The following is a 24,897-nucleotide window of genomic DNA, read 5'->3' as shown; positions in this document are numbered from 1 at the left end:
GCAAAAACCATACCGGATCTGTACTCCTGTCATCTCTGCAGTCACAGGCCGATCGGTGGCTGACCCCACACCAACTGCAGATCGGAAAAGTGGTGTGTGACAATGGAAGCAATCTGTTGGCAGCGTTGAGACTAGGCAATTTAACACATGTGCCCTGCATGGCACATGTGTTAAATTTAATAGTCCAACGTTTTGTCTCCAAGTACCCAGGATTCCAGGACGTTCTCACCCAGTCCAGAAAGGTGTCGGCCCATTTCAGACGTTCCTACACAGCCATGGCACGCCTTGCTGACATTCAGCAGCGCTACAACATGCCAGTCAGGCGTTTGATTTCTGACAGCCAGACTCGCTGGAATTCAACGCTCCTTATGTTGGAACGTCTGCTGCAACAACAAAGGGCCGTCAACGAGTACCTTTTTGAACTGGGTGGTAGGACTGGATCTGCACAGCTGGGGATTTTTTTCCCCCGTTACTGGGTGCTTATGCGCGATGCCTGCAGGCTCATGCGACCTTTTGAAGAGGTGACAAATATGGTCAGTCGCACCGAAGGCACCATCAGCGACCTAATACCCTTCGCTTTCTTCCTGGAGCGTGCCGTGCGACGAGTGACAGATGAGGCTGTAGACCAGCGTGACGAGGAGCTGGAAGCGCACGATTTCTGGTCGGAATCACCAGAACGAACCCAGGCACCTGCTGCAACGCAGGGAGGGGTGCCAGAAGTGGAGTCAGAGGAGGAAGGTGGCTTTGTGGAGGAGGAGGAGGAGGACCAACAGGAGCAGGCTTCCCAGGGGGCTAGTGGTGACCTTTTGGGGACCCCTGGTCTTGTACGTGGCTGGGGGGAGGAGACCGTGGATGATGCAGTCCTTGATAATGAGGAAGCGGAGATGGATAGCTCTGCATCCAACCTTGTGAGAATGGGGTCTTTCATGCTGTCATGCCTGTTGAAGGACCCCCGTATCAAGAGGCTTAAGGAGAAGGACCTGTACTGGGTCGCAACGCTACTAGACCCTCGGTACAAGCATAAAGTGTCAGAAATGTTACCAACATACCACAAGTCCGAAAAGATGCGGCATTTACAAACCAGCCTGCAAAACATGTTGTACAATGCTTTTAAGGGTGATGTCACTTCAGGAACTCATCAACATTCCAGGGGCAGAGGTGCCAGTAATCCTGCCACGAGCACACCTGCAAGGACAAAGCCCTTTGGCCAGTCTGTAACGTCAGACATGCAAATGTTTTTCTGTCCAAGGCAGCGCCACAACCCTTCTGGATCCACCCTCAAAGAACGCCTCGACCGGCAGGTAGCGGACTACCTGGCATTAACTGCAGATATCGACACTCTGAGGAGCGATGAACCCCTGGACTACTGGGTGCGCAGGCTTGATCTGTGGCCAGAGCTGTCACAATTTGCCATGAACCTCTTGTCTTGCCCAGCCTCAAGTGTGCTCTCAGAAAGGACCTTCAGTGCAGCAGGAGGGATTGTAACTGAGAAGAGAACTCGCCTAGGTCACAAAAGTGTCGATTACCTGACCTTTATTAAAATGAATGAGGGGTGGATCTCGGAGGGTTACTGCACGCCGGAAGACTTGTTCTGACTTCTATGCAGCTGTCCTTCTCTTCAAGCCTCATGACTCCACACACAGCTGTCCTTTAGCGTCCTCCTCCTCCCTCCGCCACCGTTACAAACTAGGGTGCAAACCCTACTGGTTTAATTTTTTCTGGCCTCTGTGCTTCAGTGGCTGCAACCAAAAAAACTGGGCAAACAATGTCTACAAGGTCAACGTATGGCAAAAAATGACTATTTTCAGCATTTATATGGCATATTTTTTCTGGCAACTGTGCTTCAGTGGCTACATCCAAAAAAATGCATATTTTCTGCATTTATATGGCATAATTTTTCTGGCCTCTGTGCTTCAGTGGCTGCAACCAAAAAAATGCATATTTTCTGCATTTATATGGCATAATTTTTCTGGCCTCTGTGCTTCAGTGGCTGCAACCAAAAAAATTTATATTTTCAGCATTTATATGGCATAATTTTTCTGGCAACTGTGCTTCAGTGGCTGCGACCAAAAAAATGACTATTTTCAGCATTTATATGGCATATTTTTTCTGGCCTCTGTGCTTCAGTGGCTGCGGCCAAAAAAACTGGGCAAACAATGCCTACAAGGTCAACGACGTTGACCTTGTAGGCATTGTTTGCCCAGTTTTTTTGGCCGCAGCCACTGAAGCACAGAGGCCAGAAAAAATATGCCATATAAATGCTGAAAATAGTCATTTTTTGCCATACGTTGACTCAACGTATATGGCAAAAAATGACTATTTTCAGCATTTATATGGCATATTTTTTCTGGCAACTGTGCTTCAGTGGCTGCGACCAAAAAAATGCATATTTTCTGCATTTATATGGCATAATTTTTCTGGCCTCTGTGCTTCAGTGGCTGCAACCAAAAAAATTTATATTTTCAGCATTTATATGGCATAATTTTTCTGTCAACTGTGCTTCAGTGGCTGCGACCAAAAAAATGCATGTTTTCTGCATTTATATGGCATAATTTTTCTGGCCTCTGTGCTTCAGTGGCTGCAACCAAAAAAGTTTATATTTTCAGCATTTATATGGCATAATTTTTCTGTCAACTGTGCTTCAGTGGCTGCGACCAAAAAAATGCATATTTTCTGCATTTATATGGCATAATTTTTCTGGCCTCTGTGCTTCAGTGGCTGCAACCAAAAAAATTTATATTTTCAGCATTTATATGGCATAATTTTTCTGGCAACTGTGCTTCAGTGGCTGCGTCCAAAAAAACTGGGCAAACAATGTCTACAAGGTCAACGTATGGCGAAAAATGACTATTTTCAGCATTTATATGGCATATTTTTTCTGGCAACTGTGCTTCAGTGGCTGCGTCCAAAAAAACTGGGCAAACAATGCCTACAAGGTCAACGTATGGCAGTTGTTTAAAGAGAACAGTAGATTACTAGCCAGCAAAGCTACCTAAGCTAAAATGTCCCTCAAATCCCTGCAGACTTCTGTCCCTCCAATACAGAGCAGTATCAAGCAGATTACTAGCCAGCAAACTTACTATCATCTGTCCCTGAAATCACTAACAGCTCTCCCCCTACACTATCTCTTCCAAGCACACACAGGCAGATTTTTCAGATACATTTTTGCCCTTGATCCCCCTCTGGCATGCCACTGTCCAGGTCGTTGCACCCTTTAAACAACTTTAAAATCATTTTTCTGGCCAGAAATGTCTTTTCTAGATGTTAAAGTTCGCCTTCCCATTGAAGTCTATGGGGTTCGCGAACCGTTCGCGAACCGCTCGCGTTTTTGCGCAAGTTCGCGAATATGTTCGCGAACTTTTTTTCCGACGTTCGCTACATCCCTAATGGCATATTCATAAACAACCCCATATTTCAGATGGACATTATCAACTGTCAGGCTCACATGGTCCTTCTTCTCATCAATGATGGCCATGGTGCTGAACTTGTCAATCACCTCTTGAATGAGAAGATATCAGCAAAGTAAGACGTTTCATTATTGTAGAAAAGCTGTGTTGCAACTCCATTCCTGGGATAATTATAGAGTAGAAGCAATACTGGGGATGAAACCCAGTACCCCTACATACATTTCCATTTTCATGTACAAGGTAATACCGGTACCCTATTAGCTCTCAAACATAAAAAAAAGTCGATGATTATTTTATCCATGAATATATTGTTTCAGTAAATATTGTAGTTCTTGGATGCAGGGACAGACTGGCAAATCAATCCAAACACCCACCTTCAACTTTACAGTCAAAGCCATCCCCTTCATTATCCACTGATGGCTTTGTGTGATTTATTTTCAGAATCTCGTCCTTGGCACTCTCAATGCTGTCATATATCCACTGTATAGAGTCTTGCTGAAAATAAATACAATGCTTTTATTTGCTCTGATAACTCCATTTAATATAACTCTGCCTACTAATGCTTTAATCACTTCATTTGTATTCCATTCACTACCCCACATTCAGGGGCGTATCTACAGAGGAAGCAGGAGCTATAGGGGCCCCATAAGGCCCTAATTCATATACAATTTCAATAAATATTTGTAAGACAACCTCTAGACATTTAGGGGACCTGAAAAATGTTTCGCTGTGGGGCCCAGTAATTTCTACATACACCACTGCCCACATTGTTCCCTCTGTCTGTTCCCAGTGTATTAAATTATTATTATGCACAGAGTGCATCTAAATATGCTTTTATCGCATCAATTTTTATAACTAATTATAAATATTTTAAGAGAAATAGATGTACTTTTAGGTGTCCTTAAGCCAGTTTCCCAGCCAGTCAGGCTGTATGAGTTAGCTCAGGCACACTGTAGTTCATCTATAGCAGAATATCGGACTTAATCAACAGTGAGCCATGTTGGGAGATAGATAAGGGGATTACCCCTAAAACTGAAATTATTTTGCTGAAGGCATTGGGGGCTTATTTATGTAGCAGGTCTGGATTTGGATATCCACTACAGAATGTTACACAATAACATTTTATTGTACAATAACTTGAGATCACTCGAGATTCAGAAATAAATGATCCAGAGTGTTTATTGTTACCTTAACTAATGAGGTCAGACTAGGAGTGACTATGTGCAAGACACACGAGTCTTGACTCTCAAGAGCCACTATCTAGAATATACAGGTATGGGACCTTTTATCCAGAATGCTCGGGACCTGGGGTTTTCTGGATAACGGATCTTTCCGTAATTTGGACCTTCATACCTTAGGTCTACTAGAAAATTATGTAAACATTAAATAAACCCAATAGGTTTGTTTTGCTTTCAATAAAGATCCATTATATCTTAGTTGGGATCAAGTACTAGGTACTGTGTTATCATTACAGAGAAAAAAGAAATAATTTTCAAAGAATTGGATTATTTGATTATAATGGATTCTATAGGAGACTCTCCGTAACTCACAACTTTCTGGATAGCAGGTTTCCAGATAACAGATCCCATACCATATACACCTAAAATCATCAGTTTGGCTCAATATACCGTAGCTTGCCTTCTCACTTCATAAGCTGTCAGCCAGAGACTAGTTATACATTGCTCCTCTTCCTAAAAGGAACTATCAAATGCAGAAGGACATTAATAATGAATGCCTTCTCAGAAAGGAGTTATTGGGGAGTACAGTGTACCTGCATTGGGTGTCTGTACTTCCTGCAGGCTGTTACATGGGCAATGACACTTGCATGGCTCTCCTTGCTGACGTTAATTCCATTCACTTTAATGATGCACTGTCCAGGGTGAAGGCCGGCGACAGCTGCTACTGTTCCTGCAATAAGAAGCATGAGATATAAAGGATTCCAATTAAAATAACAATAACTGATTTATACTGTAGTCCACTTGCTGATTGTGTTGAACAGCTCACTTTTAAGCTGAGAAAAGCAATCTGAAGAGATGACACGCTGCTGAGATGTATCAGTGTAAGTGCTCAGAGGAATCTTCCAAACCAATGTGCTCCTGGAAAGGTCAAGACTGCTGCGACGGCTGTTTTGCAACCTTGATGACACCGAGTAATTGGATTATTTTATAAAAACTTGTCAAGCCATTTTCATTTAACCAGAGTCTCCTTCTGTGCAGATCTCAAAATCCCTCCATTTATCAGTGCCAGCATGAAACAGCTATCAATATTATCATGAGTGTTATTTCTCCATAGACAAGTGTAATAATGTTTACTGGAAGATAAGGCTCAGCAAGCTGTTCTATCTTAGAAGGAGAAAGGGAAGTGTGTGTAAGCATGGGTTCCATTCACAGAGCTATGCAAGCAATAACAGCATGAGGAAAATATGTTGTTGGGTTATATGCATTTTTTATATGGCACGGACAGTCACTTTACTGTCAAGCTTTGCTGGGGTTTAACCCTTGGCGCTCCTGGTTATTGGCTGCTTGCCCTAACCACCAGGCCAGGAAAGCAGCCAGCAAGTTTTTATTCATATTTCTGCTGGGTCCCAGGATTAGTCCTCTTACCCCAGCATCCTGATTGGTAGGTTAGGGTCAGCCTATCAGACCCTGCCCTATATAAAGCCAGCCCTCCTCACCTCCTTGCCTGAGCATTGGTCTTCCTAAGCACTGTGGCATTTAGGGTTGCCACCCGGCCGGTATTTTACCGGCCTAGCCGGTAAAATACCTGCCAAGGCCAGGGCCGGTATTACAAATTTACCGGCAATGTAGCTGCCGGTAAATTTGTAATACGATTAAAAAGAGCCCTCGGCCTGCCCCCAATCCCCTGGAACTTAGCTTTACTTGTGCTTCTTTCAGCCTCCGTGGCGCTGCCCATTTTGACATCACGCCCCGCCCATTTTGAAATCACGGCCCGCCCCTTTGTGTCCCCGCCCCCCACCAGCCGGTAAAGAATTTTAAAAAAGGTGGCAACCCTAGTGGCATTGCCCCTAGCTGGGTTCCTGCTGTAGTCTTTAGCCTGCCTTGTTCCTTGCCATGTCTTCCTCTCTTTGTCTACCTTGTACCTTTTCTGGCCTTGTCTGGTCCTTGCCTTGTCTGACCTTGCCATGCGCAACCTTGTTCCTGCCAGCCAGTCCTTGTTCCTACTAGCCAGTCCATGTTCCTGCTAGCCAGTCCTTGTTCCTGCTAGCCGGTCCTTGTTCCTGCTAGCCGGTCCTTGTTCCTGCTAGCCGGTCCTTGTTCCTGCTAGCCAGTCCTTGTTTCTGCTAGCCAGTCCTTGATCCTGCTATCTGCCTGCTTGTCCTTTTTGTCCTGTCTTGACTCATCACCCTCTTCATCCTGTCGAGTCCAGTTCTGACACTTAGCTCTCGTCACCCTATGCAAACAATGACAGACTCGGCCGACAGGACACCAGGAAAGAACTTGATGTGCCCAAGCCTTTGTGGGCCTCGTCGACCCAAGTCCGCTCCTCCAACCGGATCTGAAGATGATTGCAAATTATGGAGGAGGAAACTAAGCGGCGGCTCACAGGGGATAAATGTCCATTCAGGGTTTAATATTTCCACAGGAAAAATAAATACTGAAAGTATACTGACCCTTTAAAAGACATATAAAAAAGTTTGTCACCTGCCAAATTAGCAACAGTAGAAAATCTCATGGTGCAAGGGGAAAACAAGAATGGCATATATTTCTAAACCATACAGTAACATTTTTAATAGAACTGCAACTCCCAATGATTCACTTCAAGCTCAGTTGCCAGGTGTTTTTCTCTTATAGCTAGAGTGCTAGCCATTACCTTATCCTAAATAAATAACAGCTCAGTGGCTTCACAAATAAAAGCAAGTGATTGCCTGCCAACACCTTTAGGAACAAACATACACAATGAAACTATCCAAAAGGCAGTGCTTTTCTCACCTCTTCCAACAGCATGGACCACAGAGGGACCAAACCCTCTTATCTGGAAGCCAAGGCCTTCAGGAGAATCTGTAGTTTTAACAGTGCTGTTAAATAAAAATTACAAAATGATATATGTTAACATTAGAAAAAATAATTTAAAGGTAAATAATAGGTATTTAGTGCAAAAATGTGTACATAACACAAGCAATGTAAGCACAGGAGTCCCACCTTGCTGGTATTTTATATGCCTGCTCAGTAAAAATAAAAAAATAATACTTGATGCTATTGTTATTACTAAAAAAGAAAGATAAAAAATATAGTCAGTATTATTTAATTATAATTATAGTAAGTAGAGCAAGGCCAGAATTTATTTCTAGAAAAGGTGGCATCACTAGTCACAGGAAGCTCTATAAACCTTCTAATGTCATTAAAGGAAAACTATACCCCCTGAACAATGTAGGTCTCTATAAAAAGATATTGGATAAAACAGCTTGTGTAAAACCCTGCTTCATGTTAATAAGCCATTTTCATAATAATACTACATCACAAAATGGTGGTTCAAGGCAAGAGAGGTAAACAGGTAATATTTACTTTAATATATATTCCAGTTTGGTAACATTCTTTAATATGCCACTTAATATGATATCTGTTGCTTAAATATTAATTTTGGGGTAAAGTGGAGGTATCCTGTGGAACACTTTTCCATCTGGTAGAGCCTCTTTTCCTGTCCTATTTGTTTTTTTGCTATATTGTATACTGATTATGTTCACTCTGTCCAACAAACTATTTTGCCAATCTGCAATCATGTTCGTTATATCAGAGCCGGGCCAACCCAGCCAGGCGCCCTTGGCAACCTGGCGGGCCATGGCGCCGGCTCAGTGTGCGCTCGACTGCGCATACGCGAAACTTCGATCCAGCGCGCATGTGCGAATCTTCACTCCATCGTGCATGCGTGAAATGGCGTGTGCGCATGCACAGAAGCTCATTTATGCAAAGACACCAGGTGCAGTCGGGGAGAGACGGGACCGGACACAGGGTAGGTGACAAAGCAGGTACGTGCCTGGCGCCCCCTCAGCTTTGGGCCCTAGGCACATGCCTACTCTGCCTACCTCTAGTTCCGGCCCTGCGTTATATTGCCTTCTTCACAAAGAGGGCAAATAAGCTGTGTCTACAACCAAATGCAGGTGATTCTCAACTATAACTCACCCCTTGTTGTAGCGTTAGGTGCAAGCTGCTGGTCCCCCTGTCAGGGACCCACTTATAACTCCAAGAACACACGCTGCATCACGCCGAATCCTGTGAAAGTGGTTTATTGTGCCGACAAACTAGGCAACGTTTCGGGAAACGTTGTCTAGTTTGTTGGCACAATAAACCACTTTCACAGGGCTAAGCTGTTTCTAGGCATGGTGAAACATTCTGTGCCAACTGAACAATTCCCAGATACTCAGTAGTGCACTTCCTTATAGTTTCACTCCTTTCAGTTCTTCCTGCCTCCTGTTCAGGACCAAGCGCCGTTGTACCTATTGATGTAGAGGAAGCCTGGACTGTTCCAGACCAGACGGTAGCACCAGGGTTCCCTCAGTGTCATCTTTGCACCATACACCAAAACTAACATCAACCAGACTTGAAATACTTGTGCCTGATTTACTCTTCTCACTGCACCTGCAGACATATATGTCCCCTAAAGTCAGCTAGAAGTTTTAAACAATGTGGGTCAAAAAGAAAATAATGTCCAACTACTTTAGTTAAAGCCATAATTTGTGCTGGGATGGTGGGATTTCTCCATCACCGGTACTTTGGCAATGGCAGACTGCATATTCCTGATCATCAACATAAATTTAAGGTAAGGGCCAGTTTGGTAAAAATAATATCAACATTTCATATCAAGATCTAACACTGAACTCAGCATGACAGGTTGATACATTATAATTGAAATGCGGAGCAAAGAAATTCAATCACATCCTTTGCCACTGAATGGAGAGTCCAGCTGCCTATAAAATAAATACTATGTGGCATTTTTAGGAAGTGATGAAGTTAGTCTAAACAAATCCCCTGTGGCTAATGGGCCAGAGGGGAAGTGCAGCTAAATATCAACACAAGTTATGAAATCTCTCATCCTTGCCAAAAACAAGTTCTAAATTGCTATACTTATGCAGAGAGGTTTCCCTTTGCCGTTGGAGAATGCTTTCATATAATTATCCATTTTACAATCAATAATAAATAGGGTCTCTAGCACACAAGCCGCCACACAATATCGTCTCTCCCTAGCGTCTTCCATGTACTGGGCCCCTTTCCTTCTATACTCATGTAATGAGTTGCATTATGTTAAAATTATTATTGCATGCACTAAGGTCTGCAGAGCTCCAGTAGAAACTAGGGGCCATGGAAATCATTTAAAGGGCATGGTGCCCACGGTTCCCACATCAAAGACTCAAGTCTTTTGTAATATTGAACAGTGTTCATTCATGACCAAATCCACATCTGCGGTCATGTGCAAAAAGGACAATGTCATTGTGTAAATTATGCCATTCATTAGACACCTATTCAAAGATGCTCCCTGTACTTCCCTATTCACCAATCACTAGGAATCACTTACAAGTGCACCAACTAACACAGGGTTCCTTCAGAAAGCTGCATCAATATCTGGGCCGACCATCGGATATTATGGCATCCCATCTCCAAAAAATGTTTATATATACAAAATGCATTAAATAAGCACAAGGTCACAGGTCATGGGACTCTGTACTACCCTAAGTTATACCCTGTAACCAAAATATTTTTTTCTCTTGGAGGGTGATGGGCTTAGTTAGACTGTAGCCTAAAGGTGTGTTGGCAGAGCCTTTAGATCTCTGTTCTGCTTTCTGCTGCCTTCAAGTCTGACTGATACTATAAAAATGTTGAGAGGCTTCAATGGTTTAGGCTTATCAATGCTATTAGTTTCATTGCCTGCTCCACGTAGTGGTAGAATACAGCACCTATTAACCATTAACATGCCTGTAGCATCTACAGTGCTGACACAAAAGTGCAATTGCTGGTGCAATCTATCCCCTGAGTTAATAAGTAAATAAAATGACCTATAAAGAAGAAACAAGGGCTCTATACGAACACAAGTGCAGTATGCAAAGTGCAATTTTTCGGACACAATTTGTCATGTTTTTTCAGAGAATGCAACATTTTCCCAACAATTCCGGTGTATTTCTGGGCACAAGTCTGACACAATTGCGGGCACTGCATGAAACCGTATGCAATTTTGCTTACCTTTTAATAAACAGATGCAATTGCACTTTTAAGGATGGCCTATTTTCCGCATTCTACCTTCAAAATGGCTTTTTGACTTTAAGGGGGTTATTAATTAAACTCCGAATGCCAAAATCCAAGAAATTTGTTTTTTACTATAAAATGAGAATTTTAGTGGAAAAAAAACTATTCATTTTTATTATACCCTGAGGATGGAAAAAGTCAGAATCCGAAAATCCGGCATTACAGAACTGCCGAGGTTGCATATAAGTCAATGGGAGAAGTCCCACAGATATTTTGATCTGTGCTTGGTTTTCGTGCAATAATCCGAAAATTTCATGGTTTTCGGGTGGAAAATCAAAAATTTTTTTCACGATTGTTCCGGGTTTTTTCCTGCCAAGAAAATAGGAAAATCTATTAATAAATAAGGGGAAAAAACCTGTGCGGATTTGGTTGGAGTATTTTTCAGAAAATAATGAGATAAATTCGGACTTCACACAGTCCTCAATAGGAGTGATGGTTTCCTCTCTGTAAAAAGGCAGTGTTCAAGAAAGGTAGATAAAGTAGTCTTATAAGCGTTTGTCTGTTTCACTATGTTAACCCTTTTTAGAATCTATTTGTTGCCCTTATGCATGGTACAGGTATGGGATCCATTATCCGGAAACCCGTTATCTAGGAAGCTCCAAATTACGGACAAGCTGTCTCTCATAGACTCCATTTTACCCAAATAATTGAATTTTTTAAACAGGATTTCCTTTTTCACTGTAATAATAAAACAGTAACTTGTACCTGATCCCAACTAAGATATAATTAATCCTTACTGGAAGCAAAAACAAGCCTATTGGGTTTATTTAATGTTTATATGATTTTCTATATGGATCTAGCAGATCCAAATTAAAAAGATCCGTTATCCAAAAAACCCCAGGTCCCGAGCATTCTGGATAACAGGTCCCATACCTGTAGTAATGGCCCATAAACTTGTATGTAACAGGTCTAAAAGCAACATATTTTCATATACAATATTAAGGGGCACATTTACTTAGCTCGAGTGAAGGATTAGAAGGAAAAATACTTCGAATTTCGAAGTATTTTTTTGGCTACTTCGACCATTGAATTGGCTACTTCGACCTTCGACTATGACTTCGACTTCGAATCGAACTAAAAATCATTCGACTATTCTACCATTCGAAGTACTGTCTCTTTACAAAAAAACTTCGACCACCTACTTAGCCACCTAAAACCTACCGAGCACCAATGTTGGCCTATGGGGAAGGTCCCCATAGGCTTTCTAGGCAATTCGGGATCGAAGGAAAATCGTTTGATTGATGGATTAAAATCCTTCGAATCGTTCGATTGAACGATTTTTCCTTCGATCATTCGATCAAGGGAACTGCACTAAATCCTTCAACTTCGATATTCGAAGTCGAAGGATTTAACTTCGAGGGTCGAATATCGAGGGTTAATTAACCCTCGATATTCGACCAATAGTAAATGTGCCCCTAAATGTAAGGAAGGAAAGTAGTCATTTTTTCATGCATAGGGAGTGGTAGTAATACAATAAGTTCAAAAAGTAATATTTTTAATGCTGTTTTGTTGTCAACTTTTAACAATTAAATAAAAAGTTTATACTGTAGGTGTTCAGTGCTAAACATGTCAAAAAGCCAGTTGTATGCCTGAAGCTAAGAGCTGTCTAATGGGTTGATAAGTGAAAGACTTGGGGCTGACTTACTCCCTTGGCTTCGTGCTCATGAGGATTCTCAGCGGCTTTCTGCTTTTCAAGCAAGTCTTCAGGAAACAATCCACTTCGTGGAAAGTCTTCAGGAAACAATCCACTTCATGGAAAGGTCGCCGGAATACAAGGTCACCATTTACTGCATAGAAAACATTAAAAGGATGTTTTTTTTTATTGCCTACTAAGTTTACATACAGCAATACATACGACACAAAAGGCTTAGTTTCCTAGATCCTAAAAATGACTCCCAAACTGATTTTGTGTATCTGCTCTAATTGTTCCAGAATATTTGATTGACTAAATAATGATGGTGTGGGTAATGGTGATTCTTGCCAAGGACAGGACAACAGATCTCTGATCAGACCCCTGCAACCAGACAGCTGCTGCACCCTGCTGACTGTAACCAATTAATGAAAGGTTATTTAAGAAGAATAAAGAGTTCTCATTCCTTTTCCTTGGTTTAAGCAGGTAGTCAAGGAATTGATTTAATTTCTCCCTTTGTATTTATTGTCTATTAATATACACGTGCCCCCTACTGACTTATTATAAGAACCATTTCAGAGATTCCAGCAGGAGTGACATATTTTAAGCATACATTGAACCTTGCAGTGCCATTATTTTTATTAGCTACTTAAAAGTTGTCATTTCACCTCCTCTTTACATGAGTGAATTAAATCGTCTGCTGGGAAACAGTTATTTTTTTTTTTTTGGTAGAAATTATATTTCTACATGGCAAATAGATTACTAGTAGGTGTAGTAGAGTAATAGAAAACAAACAATCATGACAGCAAAGGCGCCACAAAGTCCCATTGCTGAAAAAAAGACCCACTGAAGTTGCCAAAGAAAACATTGACTGACCTAAAGAGAAATGGTGCAACATTTTGTGGAATGCTAAAAGAAAGATTGTTCTTTTTGGGTTGAGGGGCCACAGACAGTTTGTCAGGCAACTCCTGAAACAGGTACATTAAAATATACCTGTTGCAATTCATTGGTCTGGCGTACAGGACACATTTTTGAAATCAGATCACAGATCTGTCCATTGGGCAGTTGGCTAGAATAATCAGATCTTAAAAGAACCAAACAGTCAGAACCAAAAAACGAAATCTCCTATCTTGGGCATTTTCAGGCTTGAGATTTCACAATGTTTTCTCAACAAATATACTAGCATCAATGTCTGTCTTGGCAAATAGAATTTTATTGTTTGGTTGGGCTAGAACAGGGGTGCCCAAAAGGTAGATAGGGATCTACACTTCTGTTTCATTCTTTTTAGTCATATATTTATTCTGTTAAGGTTACATAAGAAATAATTGCTTTGTAAATAAGATAAATAATTACATTCTTATATATAGCAATAGAACTTTTCCCATAAATCAATATAATATTTAAGTCATATTTTCCATGGAACAGAATGCTAACAATGCTTTTATGGATATGTAACATAGTGACAAAGTAAGTAAGGTTAAAAAAAGACACACGTCCATCAAGTTCAACCTTTTCGTTTTTTGTGTTTTTTTTTTTTAAGATCTGCTAGTTGAAAAAATGGATCATAATATTGATCATAATGGGACAACATCAATAAAAGTAGACCTCGCATTAGTAAAGTATGGGCACTCCTGGGTAGAAAACAACTTTATATACATAGATACAAAGAAGATGAACCCACACCCATACCTCAGCATTGGAACCCCTTTCCAGGATCTTTACAATGGGCACCTTATTTCTATCTTCCAGAGCAAAACCGCAGCTTCCATCACTGGGCTTTACCTATAGAAAAAAAATGAAACTGATAAAACATGTTTTACAATTGAAGATGCCATGGTCATGTAATAAGATTCAGAATAACCCCAAATATACACGACTTTGTCCATTTCTATGATATTATTCATTTGAATGTCATTGCTAGTGTGGTATGGTGACAAAAAGGTCCCCAGTTTCCTGGGGAAAAGTGATTGATGGTATGTATGTTGGGCCACGGATTCTCAGATATTGTTACTGAGGTGAGACCAGTAGTGCTCTTAGCAGAGAAAACAATATGTCTCTCTGCAAGGTTTTTGTAATTGATGATCCGGGACTGGTCTTACTGGGAACCCGCAAGAGTAGGGTGGGGCGGATTCCCAAATCCGTAGGCCAGGTTTTCAAGAGGCCCTAGGCCTATTTAGTACACCTGATGCTGAGCAGCAGTGCTGAATGTGTGTGAGACAAACTGCTGGTATTGCTCAGCTTCAGGAGAGAAAGCAAAGCATTTATTTTGTGTTAGCCAGGAGGCTGGATATTTCTGTTAAACTGCTGTTTTTTGGTTACCTTCCCCCTGCGAGGGGAAACTTCTGCAGCCGCTGGAAAATAAACGCGGGCAGGAAGCCCTTAAACCGTTCCTGGTGTGTGAAGTCGCCTCTTTTGCAGCCTACCAGCGAGTGAACCCCCACAATTGGTGTTTCGGATGCGGGCAGCGATTGCCACACGCGGAAGTTGCCAAACCACAGTAAGTCTCCTGTGGGTATTGTGCGGACTGTATAGCTTATAAGTGGGATTTAAAGAGACAGTGCACTTAAAAGTTGTGAAATGGAGGATGTCCTCAAGGCTTTGCTGCAGTGCACTGCAACTTTACAGAAGGCCCACCAGGAGAGCCAGTTGCTACAGCAGCAGTGTAACGCCACCCAGCAGGAGGCAAATCGTCTGTTGGAGGCCCAGATCACTGCACTGGCGCAGGCTGCAGAGAAAGATCGGCAGCTGCAAATTGAGGTGGTAAAACAACTGACAGCCAGGGTATCTGGGGATGCTGCCCTAGTCCCTGGAGTGCCACGCTCCATCCCAGGCAGCCACCTCCTGCGGAGAATGACTGGGCAGGATGATGTGGAGGCCTTCCTCTGTACCTTTGAGAGGACGGCGGAGCAGCAAGCCTGGTCGAGGGAGCAATGGGCGATGATTGTTGCACCACTACTAGTGGGGGATTCCCAGAAAGCTTTTTATGACCTGTCCTCCGAGGACGCAAGGGACTATGACAAGCTGAAGTCTGAAATCCTGCGGAGACTGGGAGTAACCACCTCTGTGAGGGCACAGCGGGTCCACAGTTGGGAATTTAAGGTTAAGGGATCACCCCGCTCCCAGATGTATGATCTCATTAACCTTGTGAAACGCTGGCTGCAGGCGGACCTTCTTTCCGCGCCTCAGATTGAGGAAAGGGTCACAATGGACCGATACCTGAGAGCGCTTCCACCTGAATTACGCCGGTGGGTAAGTCAAGCTGACCCAAATACAGCAGACCAGTTGGTGGAACTGGTGGAGCGATACCTTGCCGCTGAGGACTTCACTACGCGGGTGGTGCCCACATCGAAGAGGACTCCTGCAGTGGACCGATCCAAGAAGTCGGCTACAGTGGAAAAGCTCAGCCCAGAGGACCCCGGTAGCCCAGGTCTAGACCCGACAAGAGGAAGACCCCGTGGAGACAGCCCCCGCCAGACCCGAGGAGCTCCCCAGTGCTGGAGGTGCAGAGAGTGGGGACATATTGCCGCCAACTGCCCAGCTGATCCAGAACCCATGGAGTGTGGAACGGAGGGGAAATTGTCTCTGTTCGCTCGACCAGGTCTCGTTGCGGATCCTGATGTACCAACTTGTGTCGTCCAGATTGGTAAGCGCACTGTGAATGCACTATTAGACACAGGTAGCTTAGTCACACTGGTAAACACACAGCTCCTGAAGGACTGTCCTTTAACGCAGCGTCAAGTAGGAGTAGTGTGTGTACATGGGGACTGTAAGAAATACCCCACAGCCTTAGTGACTTTTGTGACCCCCGCAGGGACTGTGTGCCATGAAGTGGCAGTGTCTCCCGTACTCTTGCACAGTGTAATTTTGGGCAGAGACTTTCCCTTATTTCGTGAACTGTGCCAGGAGCAAGCTCCAGAGACTGAGAAAAGTTTTGAGCATGGTGAGGTGAGACCCCACCCTATTGAACTGGATACTTCTATAGAAACTGTTAAGGACAATAGAGTATCTGGGGGAGAGAAAACAGAACCACCCATGTCAGGTGTTATTGTAAGTGGTACCGAGGATGGGTTGGAAGATAGTGAGTTGTTTCCCTTAGCTGTATTAGCTGGTGAATCTGAGGTAACTGCGGAGACCATTGAGGAACCTAGCATGCCTGAGCTAGAGGTCTCCCGGGATAACTTCGGAACTGCCCAGCTAAGGGACCCAACACTCACTAAAGCTTGGGAAAATGTCAAGGTTAAAAATGGGAACCCCGAAAATCCTGGGGTAGATTGTGTATTTCCCCACCTTGCTGTACAAAATGACTTGCTTTACCATGTGGATAAGGTTCGAGGAGAGATTGTGGAACAGCTAGTGGTCCCACAGCCATATAGGAGAACAGTTCTCAATCTGGCCCATTCTCATCCACTAGGTGGCCACCTAGCGTATGAGAAAACCAAAGACAGAATGCTACAGAGGTTCTTTTGGCCGGGGGTACATGCAGATGTAAAGAACTATTGTGAATCATGCCCCGAGTGTCAGAAATCGGCCCCAATGCCCCATTTTCGCAGCCCATTAGTTCCCTTACCCGTAATCGAAATCCCATTTGATCGTATTGCCATGGACTTGGTAGGGCCACTAATAAAATCTGCTAGGGGGCATCAGTATATTTTGGTAGTCATGGACTACGCCACTCGATATCCAGAGGCTGTCCCCTTAAGGAACACCTCTTCAAAGACCATAGCTCGAGAGCTGTTCCACATGTTCACCCGCACAGGAATTCCAAAAGAGATCCTTACAGATCAGGGGACTCCCTTCATGTCTAGGGTGATGAAGGAATTGTGCAGGTTTCTCCAAATAAAACAGTTACGCACATCTGTGTATCATCCCCAAACTGACGGGTTGGTGGAAAGGTTCAACAAGACCCTTAAGGGGATGTTAAAAAAAGTGGTGGATAAAGATGGGAGGAACTGGGATTGTTTACTTCCATATCTCATGTTTGCCATTAGAGAAGTCCCACAGGCCTCTACAGGGTTTTCACCCTTTGAGTTGTTGTATGGCCCCACCCACGAGGGCTGTTGGACGTGGCAAAGGAGACATGGGAGTCTGAAGCCACCCCACACAAAAGTGTCATAGAGCATGTTGCAGACATGCAGGACCGTCTTGCAAAAGTAATGCCCCTTGTGAGAGAACATATGCTTCAGGCCCAGCAAGCTCAAAGCCGCATATATAATAGATCGGCTCGTGTCCGAACTTTCCATCCTGGGGACAGGGTGTTAGTCCTGGTTCCTACGGTGGAAAGTAAGTTCCTGGCCAAATGGCAAGGCCCCTACGAGATTATAGAACGCGTAGGGGACGTTAATTATAAGGTGTCCCAACCAAACAAGCGGAAAAAAGAGCAGCTCTACCATGTTAACTTAATTAAGCCCTGGAAGGATAGGGAATCGCTGTCCGCCTGTCCTGCAGTTGTAGAGGTAAAGATCCCACAGGTGCCTGAGGTAAAAGTGGCTGAGACCCTCACTAGCAGTCAGAAGCAGGAGATGAAAGAGTTTCTGATCCGGAATAGACAAATATTCTCAGACCAGCCTGGGCTTACTGATATTATTAAACATGACATTATAACTGGACCTGGGGTTAAAGTCAATGTTAAACCTTACAGGATACCCGAGGCACGACGCCAGGCAGTGACAGAGGAGATTAGAAGGATGTTGGAGCTGGATGTAATTGAGGAGTCCCATAGTGAATGGTCCAGCCCCATTGTCCTTGTCCCAAAACCGGATGGTAGCATCCGATTTTGCAATGACTTCAGAAAGTTAAATGAGGTCAGCAAGTTTGATGCATATCCAATGCCCCGGGTCGACGAACTGATAGAAAGGCTAGGGCAGGCCCGCTACATTACCACCCTAGATCTTACCAAGGGGTTTGGCAGGTACCCCTCACTGAAGGGGCCAAAGAGAAGACTGCGTTTTCCACTCCTGAGGGGCAGTGGCAATATAAACGCTTACCGTTTGGCTTACATGGGGCCCCAGCAACGTTCCAGAGAATGATGGACCGCATTCTCAAACCACATCAAGGATATGCTTCAGCTTACCTGGACGATGTGGTTATCTTTAGCCCAGACTGGGAAAGTCATTTGCCCCGGGTACAAGCGGTCCTTGACTCTATCTGGAAGGCGGGTCTAACAGCAAATCCCAAAAAGTGTGCAATGGGGTTAGAAGAGGCCCGTTATTTGGGGTATGTGATTGGAAGAGGGGTAGTCAAGCCACAGGTGTCCAAAATTGAGGGAATTCAGGAGTGGCCCCGGCCCAAATCCAAGAAGCAAGTGAGGGCCTTTCTTGGGATAGTGGGATATTACAGGAGGTTTGTCCCCAATTTTGCCACCCTAGCAGCCCCGCTTACTGACCTCACAAAAGGGAGTAAAGCTGGAACAGTTACATGGACCCCAGAGGCAGAGGAAGCTTTTCTAAACTTGAAGGCATCCCTGTGCAGATACCCTGTGCTGATAGCTCCTGACTTCAAGAAAGAGTTTCTTGTACAGACTGATGCTTCTGAAGTTGGGTTAGGGGCTGTTCTGTCACAAGTAGTGAATGGGGAAGAACACCCAGTAGCATACCTAAGCAGGAAGCTAACCCCCGCTGAACGCAGGTATGCCATTGTAGAGAGAGAGTGCCTGGCCATCAAGTGGGCACTGGAGAGCTTGAGATACTATCTGTTAGGGAGGCAGTTCAAACTTGTCACTGACCATGCCCCACTTAAATGGATGGCCCAAAATAGGGAAAAGAACGCCAGGGTCACCAGATGGTTCTTGTCCCTTCAAAATTTCAAGTTCTCAGTAGAACATAGACCTGGAAAGATGCAAGGGAATGCAGATGCTCTCTCCAGGGTACATGCATTGGTGGCATACTGTGCTCAGCCCTACGGGCTTGAGCAGAGGGGGGGATATGTGGTATGGTGACAAAAAGGTCCCCAGTTTCCTGGGGAAAAGTGATTGATGGTATGTATGTTGGGCCACGGATTCTCAGATATTGTTACTGAGGTGAGACCAGTAGTGCTCTTAGCAGAGAAAACAATATGTCTCTCTGCAAGGTTTTTGTAATTGATGATCCGGGACTGGTCTTACTGGGAACCCGCAAGAGTAGGGTGGGGCGGATTCCCAAATCCGTAGGCCAGGTTTTCAAGAGGCCCTAGGCCTATTTAGTACACCTGATGCTGAGCAGCAGTGCTGAATGTGTGTGAGACAAACTGCTGGTATTGCTCAGCTTCAGGAGAGAAAGCAAAGCATTTATTTTGTGTTAGCCAGGAGGCTGGATATTTCTGTTAAACTGCTGTTTTTTGGTTACCTTCCCCCTGCGAGGGGAAACTTCTGCAGCCGCTGGAAAATAAACGCGGGCAGGAAGCCCTTAAACCGTTCCTGCTGTGTGAAGTCGCCTCTTTTGCAGCCTACCAGCGAGTGAACCCCCACACTAGTTACTAGACAGAAATAAAAGCTTTGTTTCTTGCAGAAGCACTTCACACCACTTTTGCTGGCAAATCTTACTATTGATGGAATTGTAGCTGCTGATTTTCTTTTTAAAGGAGTTGTTCACCTTCAAACACTAAATTCAGTTCAGTTGGTTTCAGATAGTTCACCAGAAATAAAGACTTTTTCCAATTAATTTCTATTTCTAATTGTGACCATTTTTCTAATATTGAAGTGTAAAGTTTCATTTTGTACGTTCTAAAGCAGCTCAGGGGGGGGGGGGTCTGTATACCCGAAATCCAAAAAATTCAGCTTTTTCAGACCTTAAAAAAATAATCAGAATTTTCCAATGGTATGAAAACTCCAAATCCGAAACCCCGGCATCTAAAAGCTCTTGAGGTCCTGTATAAGTCAATGGGGAAGGTCCCAGTGTCTGCTCTGATGTCTATACTGATATCCGATGATTTTGGGGATTCAGAGCAAAAAACTCCAAAAACTCAGAAAAAATCCTAGTTTTTGCTCAACCCTATTTTTTTGGGGGGTTTCTTTTCTTCATAAATAAGGTCCATTCAGGAATTCGGAGTTGCTCGAAGTTGGATTGGAAATACTGAGACATATTCGGACCTTGATAAATAACCCCCCTTAACTGTTCTAAATTGATACATTTGTTCTCTTTGTCCCTGCTGAGCTGAATCCCTGAGTTTCATTGAAGGTAGCTGTTAGAATTGATACAATAGTTGCTAATATTCCAGAGCTGCTGCTGAGAAATGTATCAACTAAGGGGGTTATTTATCAAAGTTCGAATTTATCCGAAATATTTTCTGAAAAAGACTCCGACCAAATCCGCATGGGTTTTTTTGAGCTTACTTAATAATACACTTTCCCGGAAAATTTCGCTTGCGGGAAAAAATCTGGAAAAATTGTGAAGAATCTGATTTTCACGATTTTTTCGGATTTTTCACCCGAAAACTCCGAATTTTGCCCTAAAACTTCGGGGTATTGCCAAAAACCCGGTGCACATCAAAAAATCATTGGGACTTCTCGCATTGACTTATATGCAACCTCGACAGGTCTGAGATGCCGGATTTTCTGGTTCTGAATTTTCCATCCTCAGGGTTTATTAAAATCCGAAAAATTCATGATTTTTTAAAAGTCCGATTTTATATAAAAAAAAAGTAAACAACCCCATAAATGTAGCAAATTGTATCAGTTCTGCTCTTGGATCACTGAGCTGCCAGATTGAGACACTAGAGACACAAACATTAATGTTTAAACTTACATTTTGGGAAAACCATTAAAAATGCAAAGCAATTGAAAAAGCAATTGAAAAAAAAAGTCTTTGTTTATGGTGTACAATCTGAAAACAACTGAATTGAAAAAAAAATGTTTGGAAGGTGAACAACTAAAAAAAGGCACAAAAGGCATAAAAGGCATAAAAGTAAAAGTAATTGGGCACCAGCTAGGCGCAATCTCATACACAATAAATATTACATATTTTTCATATCTTTCTTTACAATTTCTTCTTAACAAATTGGATATGAAAACCAAAGAAATTACATGATTTCTCTAATACAACTCTCATATTACTGTGGCATGTGTCTGGGCATGCAGCATATAAGTCTTTAAAAAAATGAATGCTAGTTGAAGGTTTGCAACTCCACTCTGTTTCTTTCATTCTAGCCATTATATATGACATATTCCAACCATTCTATCCCACTCATTCTAGTCATTCTATGCCACACAATCCACATTTCCTATCACATGTATTCTAGCCATTCTAAACCCCACAGTCCAACTACTATATCCAACTAATTTAAAATTATAAACCACAAATTCTTCATTTTACATAATTAATATCTTTCATTTTCAGTTGTTTTCAAATAATTCACCAGAAATAAAGAATTTTTAAACTACTTTCTATTTTCTATTTATAATACTTCATCTAATATTTAAGTTTAAGTTTGATTTTTCACCTTTTCTAAAGCAGCTCAGGTAGCAGGTGGTCACCGACTCTTTAATTGCTCTAAATTGATATATTAGTTGATATATTTGTTATCTTTGTCCCAGCTGAGCAGAATCCCTGAGTTTCATTAAAGGCAGCTGTTAGAATTGATACAATAGTTGGTAAATATTCCACAGATACTGCTGAGTAATGTATCAATGAATTGAGCACATTGTTTAGAATTTGCACCTGGAAGACTGAAACACCAAAGACAGGAACTTTCAACTTTTTTTAAAAAAATTTCTATTGAACAATCTGAAAACAATAGAACTCTAAAGTGTTGGCAATATACATATATTACAGTATATATATTATACTTCAAAAAAAGGGGCACACCAGGAACTTTTAATACATTTAAAAAGATTTTTCAAGTCAACGTTTCAGTCTCCATCTAAGACCTAAACATTGACCTGAAAGAAAAATAGATAATTAAAGAAAACAATAATTTTTAGAGTTTGAAAGTTTCTGGGGTGCACTATTTTTCAAGGATAGTATTTGTATACAGCACTTATAGGTAGCACCTGGGTCAATTGCCTCATTCGATGGGGTGCTGGAAGATATTATGGAATGTGTGTGTCTATATATATATATACACCAGATATAGGATGACTTTGACGTAGTTGGCCAGCTTAAATATATTGCAATATATGGACAAACAATCCCTGTTTTGTTTAAAGGCATTTTTTAGTAGCAGTATGCACAAAATGTCTCTGTCTTAAATATATTGATAATGGGTTGAGTGCAGAGGACTCTTGTATTTGACTATATATATATATATATATATATATATATATATATATATATATATATATATATATATATATATATATATATATATATATATATATATATATATAGAGATATATATATATATATATATATATAGAGATATATATATAGAGATATATATATATATAGAGATATATATATAGAGATATATATATATAAAACCAGTATTCTTTACAGGCTTACGGTACTTACCAATAAAGACTTTGCAATAACATTTTCAACTATTTTAAGATCATCCTTCATAAGGCGGTGCTTCATATTCGATCCTTCCATTTCTTCATCAGAAAAGAATCGAAATAGAAGAGGTTCATCCTTAAACTCGCTTTTTTCCAACACTGCATAATTAAACCAGAATACAGAGTTGGACAAAGTTATGCACGAATTCTGTTGTCATAAAATGGCTTTTTCAAGGGCACGCTAAATCAAAGGTATCTGTGTACAAACTTGTAAGTTTGTATACTGGGAAGTAATCTGCTGCCTGGCCTGCCTTACCCTAAAATCTCTCTGCTCAAAGAATGACTGATGTACAATTGGGAATATGGAATGTGAACAAGATGGATTAAGTGTAGATGGAACAAATCTTATGCTATGTGATTGCTCTATGCGTAAAATATAAACAGTTGGTACACTGTATGCATGATATGTAAATACAAATAAAATATATATGTTTATACAATCAGGAATACCGACAGTAATGTGGTAGAGAAGGTACTAGAAGCTTTCACAGGCACTGTGCACATTTACCAACCAGGTGAACTTGTATAAAAATAACATGGCTTTTGATTTATTAATTGAATATGCCTGCGGGTGCTCAAAGCGCAGACTGATTTATTGAGTATCCATTGCTGACAGCTAAACAGTGTCTCTTTCTGCCCTACAGATGTATAGTGAGAGCTCAGTAATTACATAACTCATTTACAGACCTTTGTGCAGTTTCAAGTGGTATCAGATTTCCTATTCGTCCATATTTACCCTGATATATAAGGTCCATCTGTCTGTAAAAATTGTACCTTTTTATAATAGCTGTTAATGTTATTGTCATCTCCCCATTGAGGTGAGATTTCAAGTGGCGCTCTGTATGAATCTCTCGAAAAGCACCCCAATAGCTACAGCAAAGTTCAGCAACTGCCACTGGTGACACTCGCAAGGGGAGACTGCAGGACTGCAGGGGGCGGCTCTTGGTATTTAAAATGGCAAATTTCTATTTAGAATTACCCAATGGCATATACTGCTAAAAAAGGCTATTTTTATTAAAATGGTTTATTTAGATGAAGCAGGATTTTGCATATGAGCTGTTTAAGAAGATATGTTTTTATAGAGCACAAACAAGAAAAAAACGCGGCTCTATCCAAATAGTGAACACTCAAAATTTACTAATGAAAAAAATTAAGCTCACAGGATGCAGAACTTGATCTGGGTGAATGGCCCCAGGTCCATCTTTTAAGGGTTCAGCATTCTTGGCAAATTAAATCTAACAGTATAAGCATTATTGGCACTCACGATGAGAGTTGGTGGCCTGGGAGCAACACCCCGAACCGGTAGCTTGGGGTGAGAGGCAAGGAAATCGTGGAATGAAAATGCACCCCTGTGACACACCAGATTGGATAAAATCTTGTTTTTATAGTGACCTACATTGTTGTTGAGGGGTATAGCTTATGTGTTAAATGTTTTGCACCAAAATAGTGTAAGATGAGTAAAGAGTGTGTAATTTATTAAACAGTGAGTTTTTATTCACTCAGTAAATTTATACAATCATTAGTATTCCTTTTCAGCATCAAGTCAAAGAAGGGAAAGAGGTCCAATGCTTTACAACTATGCTTCCCGACTCATTACACTGGTTGATAAATGCACATGATATGACATGGACTCCCAAATCTGTAGTACAAATACAATATTTCTGCACTGCCTTTTCTAGACACATGCTGTCTGATAATAATCTATTCATGTACAGCCTTGCCATGATGCATAAATCCATTGTCACATAATGCCACCCCAAGGATTATGGCTTCCTCTCTTGTCGGCAGTCTCCCTGTCATACATCACAAAGAAAATATATCCAATCAGAACACAGCACATTGGAACAATGTCAACATAAAGCACATCAGTCACTTGAAAAGGATTAGGGGAATGGGAATTGCCTTCCTAGAATTGTTCCTTTCCCTTAGAGAAACCTAATCCCAGAATGCATTTGCTAATCAGATCTGTTGATCTATAAGCCTGTCTGCTCCTCATAAACTAAAAGTAATAAAGAAAAAGCTTTCCTCTTGCTTTATCTCCCTAGCTAATAAAAACGAGTTACAGAAGGATACTCAGCAAACCCTCCCTGCACACAGCAGTTATGAAGCAAGACCCATGTTTTATTATTATAATGACACTGA

The 24,897-nt window shown here is 41.9% G+C and overlaps 1 protein-coding gene across 1 annotated transcript in view; it reads right to left on the bottom strand.

Annotated features, from left to right (window-relative positions):
• LOC108719737 (phosphatidylinositol 3,4,5-trisphosphate-dependent Rac exchanger 2 protein-like) overlaps positions 1-24,897 on the bottom strand; it is a 191,465-nt gene that overhangs the window by 85,732 nt on the left and 80,836 nt on the right. The window contains 7 exon segments of the mRNA XM_041567702.1: positions 3,390-3,498; positions 3,782-3,902; positions 5,179-5,315; positions 7,358-7,443; positions 12,306-12,535; positions 13,980-14,072; positions 22,712-22,854. Coding sequence (XP_041423636.1) covers positions 3,390-3,498; positions 3,782-3,902; positions 5,179-5,315; positions 7,358-7,443; positions 12,306-12,535; positions 13,980-14,072; positions 22,712-22,854 — 919 coding nt within the window.

Source organism: Xenopus laevis, chromosome 6S (assembly GCF_017654675.1).
Source record: "Xenopus laevis strain J_2021 chromosome 6S, Xenopus_laevis_v10.1, whole genome shotgun sequence".
NCBI classification, from domain to species: Eukaryota; Metazoa; Chordata; class Amphibia; order Anura; family Pipidae; genus Xenopus; species Xenopus laevis.
The sequence above is the reverse complement of the archived record's forward strand: the minus strand, read 5'-3'. Positions and strand labels throughout refer to the sequence as shown.